At 43.3% G+C, this 13,486-nt stretch overlaps 1 protein-coding gene across 2 annotated transcripts in view; it reads left to right on the forward strand.

Moving 5' to 3' along the window:
- LOC142291507 (RH-like protein) overlaps positions 1-13,486 on the forward strand; it is a 97,551-nt gene that overhangs the window by 37,978 nt on the left and 46,087 nt on the right. For both annotated transcript variants that reach the window (XM_075336077.1, XM_075336076.1), the window contains exons 2-3: positions 6,849-7,035; positions 11,924-12,074. In XM_075336077.1, the coding sequence (XP_075192192.1) occupies positions 6,869-7,035; positions 11,924-12,074 (318 nt within the window). In that variant the 5' untranslated portion in view covers positions 6,849-6,868. The remainder of the gene's footprint in view (positions 1-6,848; positions 7,036-11,923; positions 12,075-13,486) is intronic.

The raw sequence follows: 13,486 nt of genomic DNA on the forward strand, positions 1-13,486 counted from the left end.
ATCAGAAGCTAAAGGCCAAAGATCTGTAATTATGAGTTATTTACTTAAAGTGCAGAGTTTACAATTTAAACTGCATAAAGTATTGAATAAGTCTTTTAAACCTGACAGAAGATGGTCTAGTTACTTACGAGTAAAAAGCCATGTCAGAATGACTACATAATTCTATTTAAACGTGTTATTGTCTAATATTAAAATGTTTCTAGGGAAACCTTTAAAAAGCTTATAGTGTAGGTAAAAAACCCCGTAGTATCACAATGTAGGAAATAAAAAAATTAAAAGGGAAAAGCATAAGAATGCAAGGAGGCAAAAAAAAAAATAAAAACTAGTATTGGGTCCGAAAGCCAGATCTGAATACTTAAAGGTTTAAATAAATTGTGATATAGGAAGAACAGAAAAAGCTGCTCGCTAGTCACTACTAGTGTGTCAGCAAACCAACCAACAAAATAACAGTGTTGCAATTATGGACTTTAATTTTTAATGTGGCATAAAATCCACAGGGCAGAACCACAACACCTAAGCATTTTCAGCTTAAGACCGAGGCCACACGGGGATCTAATGGGATCCTCGCATGACACTCGGCTCATGCTGGTAGCACAGCAGGAGTCGAGTGTCATGCGAGTGTCACTGCGACTGAGGTCCGATCATACGATCGGACCTCAGCTGTGGGGGCAGGCCAGCTCTGCGGAGGGGCGGGCAGGCGCTGTGGAGGGATGGGAGGGATTTATCACCATCTCTCCTCCGTTGCCAGCTATTGCCATTCTTGCCCTGCACTCGCGATACACCGGTGTTCTGCGAGTGCAGTGCGATTTTTCTCTCGCACCATAAACTTGAATGGGTGCGAGAGAAACAAGACTCGCATTACAATCGCAGCATGCTGTGATTGTTTTTTCGGTCCGATTAGGGCTGAGAAAATAATAGCTCATGGGTGCTGGGATATAGGCTAATATTGGTCCGATTGGAATGCGATAAAACATCGCATTCCACTCGCTCCGATTTTCATGCCGTGTGTCTTAGGCGTAATCCAAACATGAATAAAATAATAACACAAGCTCAAATACTTAGGCATTGTGGTTCTGCCCTGTGAATTTTATGCTCACATTAAATAAAAAATATTTTTTAAAGTAGTTGTGCCAAGTTTAGAGTTATCCCTTATCTACAGGATAAGGAATATCTCACTGATAGCTGAGGATCCGACCCAGCAATCCCAAGAATGGGGCTCCACGTGTAAATGGAGCAGAGGTCGAGCATGGGCACTTCCACTTCATTCATTCTCAATGGGAGACTTGAATATAGCCTGGCCCCTACAGACCTTCAGCAAGATGGACCCCCAGCATTCGATAAGTTATCTCATATCTTGTGGATGGAGATAACATCTAAACCTGGCACAACCCTTTTAATTGGAGCACTGGACAAGTTATAACTAGAGATGAGCGATGTTCGAGGTTCGCCAATTTCATGTTCGAGTGATTTTGGGGGGTGTTCGAGATCGAACTCGAGCTTTTTGCTAAAAGCTCGACAGTTCGAGTTACGTTCGAGAACCATAAACGTGGCTTTTCACAGTAAGGCTATGTGCACATGTTGCTATCTGCATGCGTTCCTGCGTCCCCAGCACAATCCCTCTCTCCTACTTACCAATCACGGGCGCCTCACTCCACGTCTGTCACAAATCTGCGGTGTCTTTTCCTCTTTAGAAAATGGCTGCTGCTTCATTAGTCAATTAGTTATTCTGTGCTTTCCCCGCCCACCGGCGCATATGATTTCTTGCAGTCAGACATGTCCTCAAACTGAGTGACAGCTGTCTCACTGCAACCAATTACAGCCGCCGGCGGGTGGGTCTATATCGTGCAGTAAAATAAATAAAAAATAAAACAAAATTTAAAAAAATGCGGTTTCCCCCATATTTGATACCAGCCAGGATAAAGCCACATGGCTGGAGGCTGTTATTGTCAGGATGGAGAGCGCCACAGTATGGGGAGCCCTCCAGCCTAACAATATCACCCAGCAGCCGGCCGGAATAGCCGCATCCATTAGATGCAACTGTCCTGGGGGACTCTACCCAGCTCATCCCGAATTGCCCTGGTGCGGTGGCAATCGGGGTAATAATGAGTTTAATCATGCCAGGCGTCTCCCCTAGATACCGTCCATGATTAAACTTAAAGTGAAAGTAAAGAAACACACACACCGAAAAATCCTTTTTTTGGAATAAAAGACAAAAAATCACCCTCTTTCACCCCTTTATTAACCCACAAATACCCCTCCAGGTCCGACGTAATCCACACAACACTGTCAGCTCTGCTACAGAATACGAGTGCTCTTAGTTATCAGCTCCATGTAGCAATAAAGTGAATCGTGCGGTCAGCAGAGACTTCAGCAATGCAGAAGTCAAGATTACCAAATCCGCCAATCTTTATCGTTAGAAGCAATAGACTAGTGAATAGAGCGCACGCATGAGGTTGCGAGTTCTAGTCCTGGTAAAGATTTTTTTTTTTTAATTATAATTATTATCTATTTATAAAGTGAAAGTAAATAAACACACCGCGAAAAATCCTTTATTTGGAATAAAAGACAAAAAATCACCCTCTTTCACCCCTTTATTAACCCACAAATACCCCTCCAGGTCCGACGTAATCCACACAACACTGTCAGCTCTGCTACAGAACACGAGTGCTCTTAGTTATCAGCTCCACGTAGCAATAAAGTGAATCGTGCGGTCAGCAGAAACTTCAGCAATGCAGAAGTCAAGATTACCAAATCCGCCTATCTTTATCGTTAGAAGCAATAGACTAGTGAATAGAGCGCATGCATGAGGTCGCGAGTTCTAGACCTGGTAAAGATTTTTTTTTTTAAAATTATAATTATTATCTATTTATAAAGTGAGAGTAAATAAACACACCGCGAAAAATCCTTTATTTGGAATAAAAGACAAAAAAACACCCTGTTTCAGCATTTTATTAAAATCCTTCAATACCCCTCCAGGTCCGACGTAATCCACACGACACTATCAGCTCTGCTACAGAACATGAGTGCTCTATCAGCTCCACGTAGCAATCAAGTGAATCGCGTGGTCAGCTGAGACTTCAGCAATCCAGACTTCAAGATTACCAAATTACTGCCTATCTTTATCATAAGAGGCAGTAGCTGAGTGGATAGAGTGCTCGCCTATGAAGCATGAGGGCGCGAGTTCTGGTTAAGAATTTTTTTTTTATTTTATTTATAATATATTTATAATATATTTATAATTATAATTTAATTATGCACCGAGGGGAGGAGCCGGACATCAGCTGTGAGCTCTCTCTCTCTCTCCTTTCTCTCTCTCTCCTTTCTCTCTCTCCTTTTTTTCTCTCTCTCTTTCTCTCCTTTCTCTCTCTCTTTTCTTTCTCTCCTTTCTCTCCTTTCTCTCTCTCCTTTCTTTCTCTCCTTTCTCTCTCTCCTTTCTTTCTCTTCTTTCTATTCTTTCTCCTCTTTCTCTCTCTCTTCTGTCTCTCTCTTCTTTCTCTTTCTCTCTCTCTCTTCCTTCTCTTTCTCTTCTTTCTCTCTCTCTTCTTTCTCTCTTTCTCTCTTTCTTCTCTCTTTATCTCCCTCTCTTCTTTCTCTCTCTTCTTTCTCTCTTTCTCTCTCTTCTTTCTTTCTTTCTCTCTCTTCTTTCTCTCTTTCTCTCTCTCTCTTCTTTCTCTCTTTCTCTCTCTTCTTTCTCTCTCTTCTTTCTCTCTTTCTCTCTCTCTCCTTTCTCTCTCTCTCTTTCTCTCTCACTTCTTTCTTTCTCTCTCTCTTTCTCAGACCTGGCGATGATCAGCTGATGCGGTCACCTGACGGAATCAGCTGACACTATAAGTCTAGCGGTGAGGCCGGCTTTTTACCGCCCGGCCAGCTAAACTATCAGCTGATGCAGTCGGCCAGGAGTCTAGAAGTGCCATAATCTGGTGCTGTATCCAACTCTTCCAACAGCCCTGGAGCCGGCTGGCTTGCTGGGTAATCATAAGTTAATACTAGCTTTGTTTTACTAGCTAGTATTAAGTCAGAGATTCTTAATGTCAGGCAAGTTTGACCCAGCCATTAAGAATCGCCAATAAAGGGTTAAAAAAAAGACACCACAGAGAGAAAAAATACTTTAATAGAAATAAATACACAGACACACTTAGAGACTCCATGTTTATTACGCCCTGTCAGCCCTCCACGATCCTGCTCTTCTGTCTTCTTTCTCTTTCAACCCATGCAGCTCTGCTACATCAGCAGCGTTGCATGGGGGAAGATGCTGCTGTTCCCGTGCAGTCTTTTCACTCCGTGAGTGACCAGAAGCTGCTGCCTGTAAGCGGTGACGTCACCGCTGACAGGCGCGTTGCTATAGCAACGGTGATCTCCGTTATTGACCGGCTGTGGCAGCCGGTGAATAACGGAACGGGGAAGCAGAACGGGGAGTCGACCGTGTGCCAGAGCATGTCGCCGGTACACGGAGATACACAAACGATCACCGCGTACTGGAGAGATGCACTGACAGGTCCTAGCATGACGTCAAAGCCATGTGAGCAGTCTGTAGCCAATGAGATAATAGACACGTGACTGGTCACATGGCTATTTTGACGTCACGATAGGTCCTATGCTGGTGCTGGTTACCGAAAGGACGCAGCGATTATCGGAAGGAAAAGCGGCGGGAGACAGAGTGCAGGACGCATCGCGGGGACAGGTAAGTGGTATGGCACTGTTTATTAACTGTATGTGTACATTTATAATGTGTTTTTATGTGTTTGTGATTGCCTCCCATTGGTTTCAATGGGGTTCGAGAGGTTCATCGAACGATGAACCGAGTCGAACTTGAGCCTCTAGAGGTTCGCTCATCTCTAGTTATAACTTTTAATGTTTAAAGCAAATGTCCAGTAAAACAGGTGTTTGATAATAATTCATTAAAGCTAGTGTATCACTCCCAAATTAAACCATTGATTCATTCATGTATGGGACTTAGCCCTTATAAAATCATACACAGATATTGTACAGATTTTACTTATTTCATTATATATGTATATATACTGTATGTATGTATATATATATATATATATATGTATATATATATATACAGTATATATATAAGTTTTGTTAGATATGTATAAGGGTCCTTGGCGCACCCTTGGTGTGGCCAAGGGCTCAGCGCACCACTCCGCCCCCTTAATTACAATTCTCCACACATCCCTTTATGTTGACTGACAGCTTTGCTTTGGAGCCAAGCACACACATATTATCAGTGTATGAAGGTGCATTCTCATGCCTCTCTCCAGTCACTGCGCACTGGATTATGGCTGATTTCTACTGTCAGTATGAGAGTGAGCGCACACTGACAACTGCCCACTACTGTGTGATCCTGTGTGCTGCAAGCAGCCACTACAGACAGGAGTGGGGGTGAAAGCACGCTCTTGACACTGTGTTTACTCTCAGCTCTTGCAATGTCTGTGTGTGCAGGGCTAAGAATTCAATTTGAGCTATGATCAAAATGCATCAGGGTGGTGCTGGCCGGGGAGTAGACCTGAATTGATAGAGGTTTCAGCCTCAATTGTGTCGCACCCCGGGGCAGTAGAGCTGCTTGGATCCAGACGGTCCGTGGCTCAAGGGGTCCCGGACCCGGGGGCACCGTCGAACAGTTTTTAAATGAAAAGAAAAAGAAAAATATAGTCCGACTATGCCACTCGCGATTTGCGGCCAGGGATGGTAGGGCTGCCGCTGCGGGTTCCCACTGGGGATGATAGATGGGGGGGTAACGTGGATGGTGGAGCCCTCCACAAGCAGGGCTTTTCCCCAGGGTTAACATGAAGGGTTAAAGTGGAGATGCGCGGCAATAAGTCTGTCCAGACAGGGAGTGCAGTTTGGTTGTTTTTATTTACTGGGTTCGCACCCTGAAGACGTACTGGACCCCAGGTGCGTCTGTGTCCTTTATAGCTGTCCCAGCCGACCTGGTGCCACTCTCCCACCTTTGCACTCTGGTGTATTTGTCAGTCCTCCCTGGCATGGAGCTCCTGGAGGTCCGTCTGGTTTCTGGGTCCTGCCGCAGGCAGCTTGGACTATTTAAGGGAATTTCTCCCGGTCCCCTCTTTGCTGCTGTTGCCTCGGACATTAGTGGTGGCAGATGAGTCCTGGAAACCCACCCGCCTGGCAGAGTTAACAGATGGCTTGAAGTCCTGGTCTGTTCTGGGATCTGCACCCCGTGAATGCAAAGTACTGGTAGCCCTGGATGTCTACCCCACAGGATCCCTCTGTCCTTGGAGATTGATCTCTCACTCTCCAGCTACTTTCTCCTCTGAGTGTCTGATCTTTCTACTGAGGTCTTTGCGGGATCTTTGCTACTTTCACTGTGTCTCAAGAGTCCATTGTCTGTCTTGACACCTGTTCTTTTACTACCGCTCACTTCTCAATCCTCTCCTCTCTACTCCTTTCTCTCTCACTCCTACCAATTAACTAACTCCTCCCGCTGTCTACCCACATTTGTCAGGTCACTCCCTTCCCAGTTGGCTGCCTATTAGCTCACAGTGCCCAGCCCTGTCACCTGGCTCTAAGAGAGGTCTCCCACCCTGGTTGTGAGTGTAAATATCCTGGTGTACTAGTGTGTGTGTGTGTACTGACTGCCACAGTCATGTAGGACCCGAGCTGTTGCTTTGTTGTTACCTTATTTTGTGACATCTGGTTACCGCAGGGGAGTCACAATTGCATATAATGTAACCTCAAGCACTGAATTCTCAATAATGAAGGAACTGATTGACCATGTAGAAATATTGCTGGACTTTGAAATAACTAAATGCATTGAAAATATATGCTCAATTTAGTTGTTTGCTTATTTTATTTATTTCTGTTGCATTTTTCATTATTAGTACTGCAAGATGTGAATGTCATGATTTTCATTGGACTTGGATTCCTGTTTGGATTCTTAAAAAAGTTTGGATTCAGCGGAATTGCTTTTAACTTTTTGAATGGAGTGATGGGATTGCAGTGGGCCATTATTTTAGATACCTTAATATTTAAGAACCCACCTGAAATACAAAACATCGGCATAAACAGGTATGCTATGTAACATGTTTAATATTCTCAAATGCTTCCTATAATGTAATACACTAATGACAAGTGTACTTAGACCAACTGCATAAGTGTGTATATGAGTGCCTTGAAAGAATATACATATCCAGTGAACGTTTCCAAGTTTCTTTCTTTTTTTCATTTATACACACAAAGAGAAATTGCACAATAGATTATGGGGTCAATTTTCTACTGAGTACACCAATACCCCATATATGGTTGAAAACTACTCTTTGGGCACACGGTAGAGCTAGGAAGGGAAGGAGCACCATATGACTTTTGGAACTCAATTTTTGCTGTAGCATTTGGAAAGTCCACCAAGTGTCAAAACAGCAGAGGCCCCCAAGTGACCCTATTTTGGAAACTGCATGCTTCACGGAATTTATCTAGAGGTGGAGTGAGTATTTTAAACCAACATGGGATTTGTAAAAAATGTTAAAATAGAGATTACAATTTTTTTCCACAAAAATGTTGCTTTAGCCGAAAATTTCTAATTTTCACCAAGGTAAAGGGGAGAACAGGGACCCCACAATTTTTTGTGCATTTTCTTCTGCGTTCACTGATATTCCATATTTGGATGAACGTTAATCTTGCTACTTGATTTTTGGAGTGCAGATTTGGCTAGAATAGATTGTAGGCGCGATATCATTTCTATTTACAGAAAAACATTTTTTTTTTCAACAGTGTTACCTTTAGGGGTGATTTTCCATTTTCATTTTTTGCTCCCCTTTTTCCAAGAGCCATAACGTTTTTATTTTTCTGTCAATTTTATCATTTGAGAGATTACTTTTTGTGGGACGAGTTGTACTTTTGAATGCAATCATTAGTTTTATCATATAGTGTACTGTAAATGGGAAACAAATTCCAAGTGGATGAAATTGTAAAAAAAAGTGCAATTGCACAATTGTTTTTGCGGTATTTTATTCACTGTGTTCATTATATGGTAAAACCGATGTGTCGATGTGATGCCTCAGGTTGGTTTGCGTTCATACAATATATATCAAACATGTATACCTTTACTTTTATCTAACAAGTTAAAAAAAATTCAGAATTTGTCCAAAAAGAAAAGAGTAGCGCTTTTGGCGCTATCTTCTGAGACTCGTGGCGTTCTTATTTTTCGGGATCTGGGGCTCATTGATGGCTTAATTTTTGCTTCTTGAGCTGTTTTTAATAATACCATTATATGTGCAGATGCTACCTTTTGATCGCCTGTTATTGCATTTTTAAAAAAAAATTGCGGCAACTAAAAAAATAATTTTGGCGTTTGGAATTTTTTTATCACCACACCGTGTACCGATCAGATTAATTGATTTTATATTTTGATAAATTGGGTATTTCTGAATGCGGTGATACCAAATATGTGCATTTTTTTTAGCTTTTTTATTTTCAGTGGTTTGAATGGGGGATGATTTGATTTTTTTTTTTATTTTTTTTATATTTTTAAAACCCTTTTTCTTTTTACATTTTTAATTTATTTTACTAGTCCCCCTTGGGGACTTTATGGATCCACTGTCTGATTGCTTGTGCATTCTGTTGATCAGAGCTGCACAGCTCTGATCAGCAAAAATCCACTGTTCTTTTAAGAGATGCTGCTCTAACAGTAAGTATGTCATGGTCACTTCAGGGGTTATCACATGACCTCGAACTAACCATGACAACCATCGGCTCCCCGTGATCACATCACATGCTCTCCGATGGTGGCGGGAAATTACGCGATCCCCGTCATGGCCATTTAAAAGGCGCTGTCACATTTTGACAGTGCAATCTAAGTGGCAAGCAGGCGCGGGTGAATCATAGATCCACCTGCGCTTGTCAGCCCCACATGTCTCCTGATCAGATCAGCAGATATGTGCAAGGATCACTGCCTCCTCACTGCAGCAGCCTGTGGTGATTATCACGACACAACCAATGATATACCGTGTTTTTCCAAAAATAAGACCTCCCCCAAAAATAAGCCCTAGCAGGGATTTTCAGCATTTTCGGAGAAAGGCTTAAATATAAGCCCTCCCCCGAAAATAAGCCCTAGTCCCGGATCAATAATGAAGTGTCCGTGCAGCTAAAAAAGTTACAGATACTGCAGGACACTTCATTATACACAGCGGCACCCGGCAATCACACTCACCAGACTCCGAGCAGCAGGACCTGCAGTGATAGCACACCCGCACACATCAGCTCACACACACACAAAATCAGATCACACACACACCAGATCTCACACACAAACATCGGATCGCACACACAGATCGCACACACAAACATCGGATCACACGCAAACATCAAATCACACACACACAAACATCGGATCGCACACACATCGGATCGCATACACACTCACCTCATCTCACCGGGAGAATCCTGAGGCAGTGCGGTGCAGCGCGATGAACAGGACCTGCGGCCGGACACGTGACTTGCTCTCATTCCCTGCTGCCGTAAGTGCTGGATGTGATGTGATGTGTGTGTGTGTGATCTGCTGTGTGTGTCTGCAATCGGCTGTGTGTGTGTCTGCAATCGGCTGTGTTTTTCTGCAATCGGCTTTGTGTATCTGAGATCGGCTGTGTGTGCCTGCGATCGGATGTGTGTATCTGTGATCGGCTGTGTGTGCCTGTGATATGATGTGTGTATCTGTGATCGGCTGTGTGTGCCTGTGATTGGCTGTGTGTATCTGTGATCGGCTGTGTGTGCCTGCGATCGGATGTGTGTATCTGTGATGGCTGTGTGTGCCTGCGATCTGCTGTGTGTGATCTGCTGTGTATATCTGCGATCGGCTGTGTGTATCTGTGATTGGCTGTGTGTATCTGTGATCGGCTGTGTGTGATCTGCTGTGTATATCTGTGATCTGCTGTGTGTGTGTGTGTGTGTGTGTGTGAGATCTGCTGTGTGTGTGATCTGCTGTGTATGTCTGGGATCTTCTGTGTGTGTCAGCGTGTTAGCTAGCAGCAGGGTAGGACGGCGTGCAGCACCAACCAGAGATCACAGGAGGACCTGGGAACCACGCAGACGTCCTGGTCTGGTGAGTATAAGTCTCCTGGGAAGTGGGGGGTCTGCTTTTTTGGGGGGTAAACTTACCCCCAACCGTGTTTCTCCAAGAATAAGACCTCCTTCAAAAATAAGCCCTAGTGCTTTTTTGGGGGGCAAAAAAAATATAAGACAGTGTCTTATTTTTGGAAAAACACGGTACCAGTACGCCATCAGTTGTGAAGGGGTTAAAGCATAACCATCATTTAATTTTTACTTTATAAATCTATAGTACAGATGAAAATAAGCAACTTTGTTATATATTTTATCAGAAAAAAGTGCTTCTTTCTCTGCCAGATTTAATCAGTCATTATAAAAATGCTCAATTCTGAGGTAAATCTGTGTTCAGTGAAGACTTTCCCATTACTGATATAGGAGATGGCAGTTGATACTAAGATTCTATGTAGATAGAAGAGAGACAAGGCGGAGCTCTGCCTCTAGCTCCTCCCTCTGCATCTAGCTCCTCCCTCTGCCTCTAGGTCCACCCTCTGCCTCTAGCTCCTCCCTCTGCCTCTAGCTCTTCTCTATTCCTCTAGCTCTTCCATTGCCTCTAGCTCCTCTCTCCTCGCATCATCTTAAAATCACTTCAGTAACAACTCCTATCTCAGTAATGGGAAAGTCTTCACTCAGTACAGATTTTTCCTCAGAATTGAGAATTTTGATAATGACTGATCAGTCCCAGCAGAGAAAGAAGCAAATTTGTCTGATAAGATATATTACAAAGTTGCTTATATTCATGTGAACTATTAATTTATGAAATACAAATTAAAATGACTGTTACGTTTTAAGGGAAGTGTATGGTGTGACAGATAATCAAGTGGAGGATGCAGTTATGGAAGAAAAAATTTGGGAGTGTTTCTTTAATTGTGGCATTTTATATTTTAATTTTCCATTTTTTTTTAATTCAGCAAATGGAAAAAGTGGAATAATTCAAACATTACGGCTACTTAAACCTGCTATTGGCAGAACGGGCTACTAGCTGTGTGCCATACACTTAAGAGTACCTTACACGCTGTGAAATCGGTACCGATATCGCTAGCGAGCGTACCCGCCCCCGTCGGTTGTGCGACACGAGCAATTCGCTGCCCATGGCGCACAACATCGCTTACACCCGTCACACGGACTTACCTTCCCTGCGACGTCGCTCTGGCCGGCGAACCGCCTTCTTTCTAAGGGGGCGGTTCGTGCAGTGTCACAGCGACATCACACGACAGCCGTCCAATAGAAGCGGAGGGGCCTTCTTTTCCGGTGGACGCAGGTAGGAGATGTTCGTCGTTCCTGCGGTGTCACACATAGCGATGTGTGGTGCCGCAGGAACGACAAACAACATCGTACCTACAGCAGCAACGATATTAAGGAAAGGAGCGACGTGTCAACGATCAACGATTTTTGCCGTTTTTGCGATCGTTGATCGTCGCTCCTTGGTGTCATACGCTGCGATGTCGCTAACGGCGCCGGATGTGCGTCACTAACGACATGACCCCGATGATATATCGTTAGCGATGTCGCAGCGTGTAAAGCACCCTATTGTCTCTTAACAAATGGGATTCTTTTTCACATATTTTTGGAGGAAGGAGATTATCTATGGCATAGCAGGATTTTTGTCACTTTTGCTAGCTCACGAGTGAAAACATCGAAGTAGTGGTAATTGCGCATGTTTACCCTGATTTGTGGATGAGGCTGTGTGTCCATGGAGTATGTTTCACACAATGGTCCACTCATAGTCATCTTCAATTTCTTGCACCATAAATTAAAAACATGTGTATACTTTCCACTAAAGAACTGAATGTGAAAGAAATAGATTATTTTTGTAAAAAGATGTCCATATAGTGCACTTACCATATTGTCTTTTTCACAGTTTAAAAAATGGATTGATGAGCATTTTTCCAGTCTTAATCTCATGTGGAGCTGTTTTAGGAAAAGTGAACCCTCTTCAATTGATTGTAATGACCATCCTTGAATTGCCTTTATTTACCGCAAACAGATATATTATGAAAGAGTATCTTATGGTAAGAGACACCAGTGGTAAAAATAAAAAATAAAAAAAAATAAATGAGAATTTCCACAATGACAAATTGTCAGGATGTTATTCAATCTCAGGTTTTCCTTATCATGCAGGGGTATATCACAATAAACTGAGGAAACCTAATCTTCAAGCTTCTAAATTTCCACTGTGGGTGGTAAATTCTAGAATATTTTAAGAGGTAATCTGGACTACTACCTGATAATAGACAAGAAAGTCACTTCAGGTTCTATGATCACTTGCGGTACTTTATTATTAAAAATTTGTTATTTTGTCCTCTTTATCCTGTGGCATATCATGCCTTAAAGGGAACCTCTCACCAGATTTGGTGACTATAAGCTGCGGCCACCACCAGTGGGCTCTTATATACAGCATTCTAACATGCTGTATATAAGAGCCCAGGCCGCTGTGTAGAACGTAAAAATGAATATATAATACTTACCTAAACGGTCTTCAGAAGAAGGAGGACAAAGATGGCCGAAAGAGGAGATGCCGCACTCGGAGAACGGAGACACCCATCTGACCCATCTGTACCGCACCGACCGTTTAGGTTTTCTAAGCTAAACAAATCTAACTTTTCCTACCTCTCTTCAAATGCGTGTCATGATTTTGACTAGTGTCTCTGCTCTCCTGCAGAGCCAATGTGTGTTTTTGTAGTTTTCTTCAGTAGACTGTTTGTGCCGGTGTCGGGCCCTGTCTGAGGGGCCTATTCATTACAGCTGCATTCCGGGTGATTGCTCTGCTTTAGCTTTGAGTTACTTCCCCTGGAACGTTGACAGTGATAGTTTCTGTATTGCAGCATTTGTTGCTGGCTCCCGTGAGAGACTTTCCTGATCTTGTTCTACTACCTCGTTTCAAGTATCCTCATCCATCCGTCTCCCCATCCTTGCCTCGACTTTGTGACCCCGTGAACCCTAGCTTGTATTCTGACCTCAGCTCCGCTCTCGTCCTCTGTACCTTACGTGACTTTTTGGCTTCCAGACCCCAGCTTCTATTCTGACTTCAGCTCTGCTCTCGTCCTCTGTACCTTATGTGACTTCCTGGCTTCCAGACCCCAGCTTGTATTCTGACCTTGGCTCCGCTCTCCCCTTGGTAATTGATATGTATTCCTGACTCCTGACCTGTGGCTTGTTCTGACTACTCTACTGGTGCATCTAGCGACATCTAGAGTTCAGCATCATAGCTCTCTTCCACTGGTGTGTCTAGCGACACCTTGTGATAGAGCATCACATTGGGCCTTCCATTCCTTGTAATAACCTAGTTGCCCGCCTTTGAATTGATCCTAACTATCCTTTTTAAAATGTGGAGCCCAAAACTGGATCCCATATTCTAGATGTGGCTGTCATGCTTTCCGGGTGTAGGAAGAGTAGCGAGGTGCGCTCAGACCTACGTGCATCT

Source organism: Anomaloglossus baeobatrachus, chromosome 2 (assembly GCF_048569485.1).
Source record: "Anomaloglossus baeobatrachus isolate aAnoBae1 chromosome 2, aAnoBae1.hap1, whole genome shotgun sequence".
NCBI lineage: Eukaryota > Metazoa > Chordata > Amphibia > Anura > Aromobatidae > Anomaloglossus > Anomaloglossus baeobatrachus.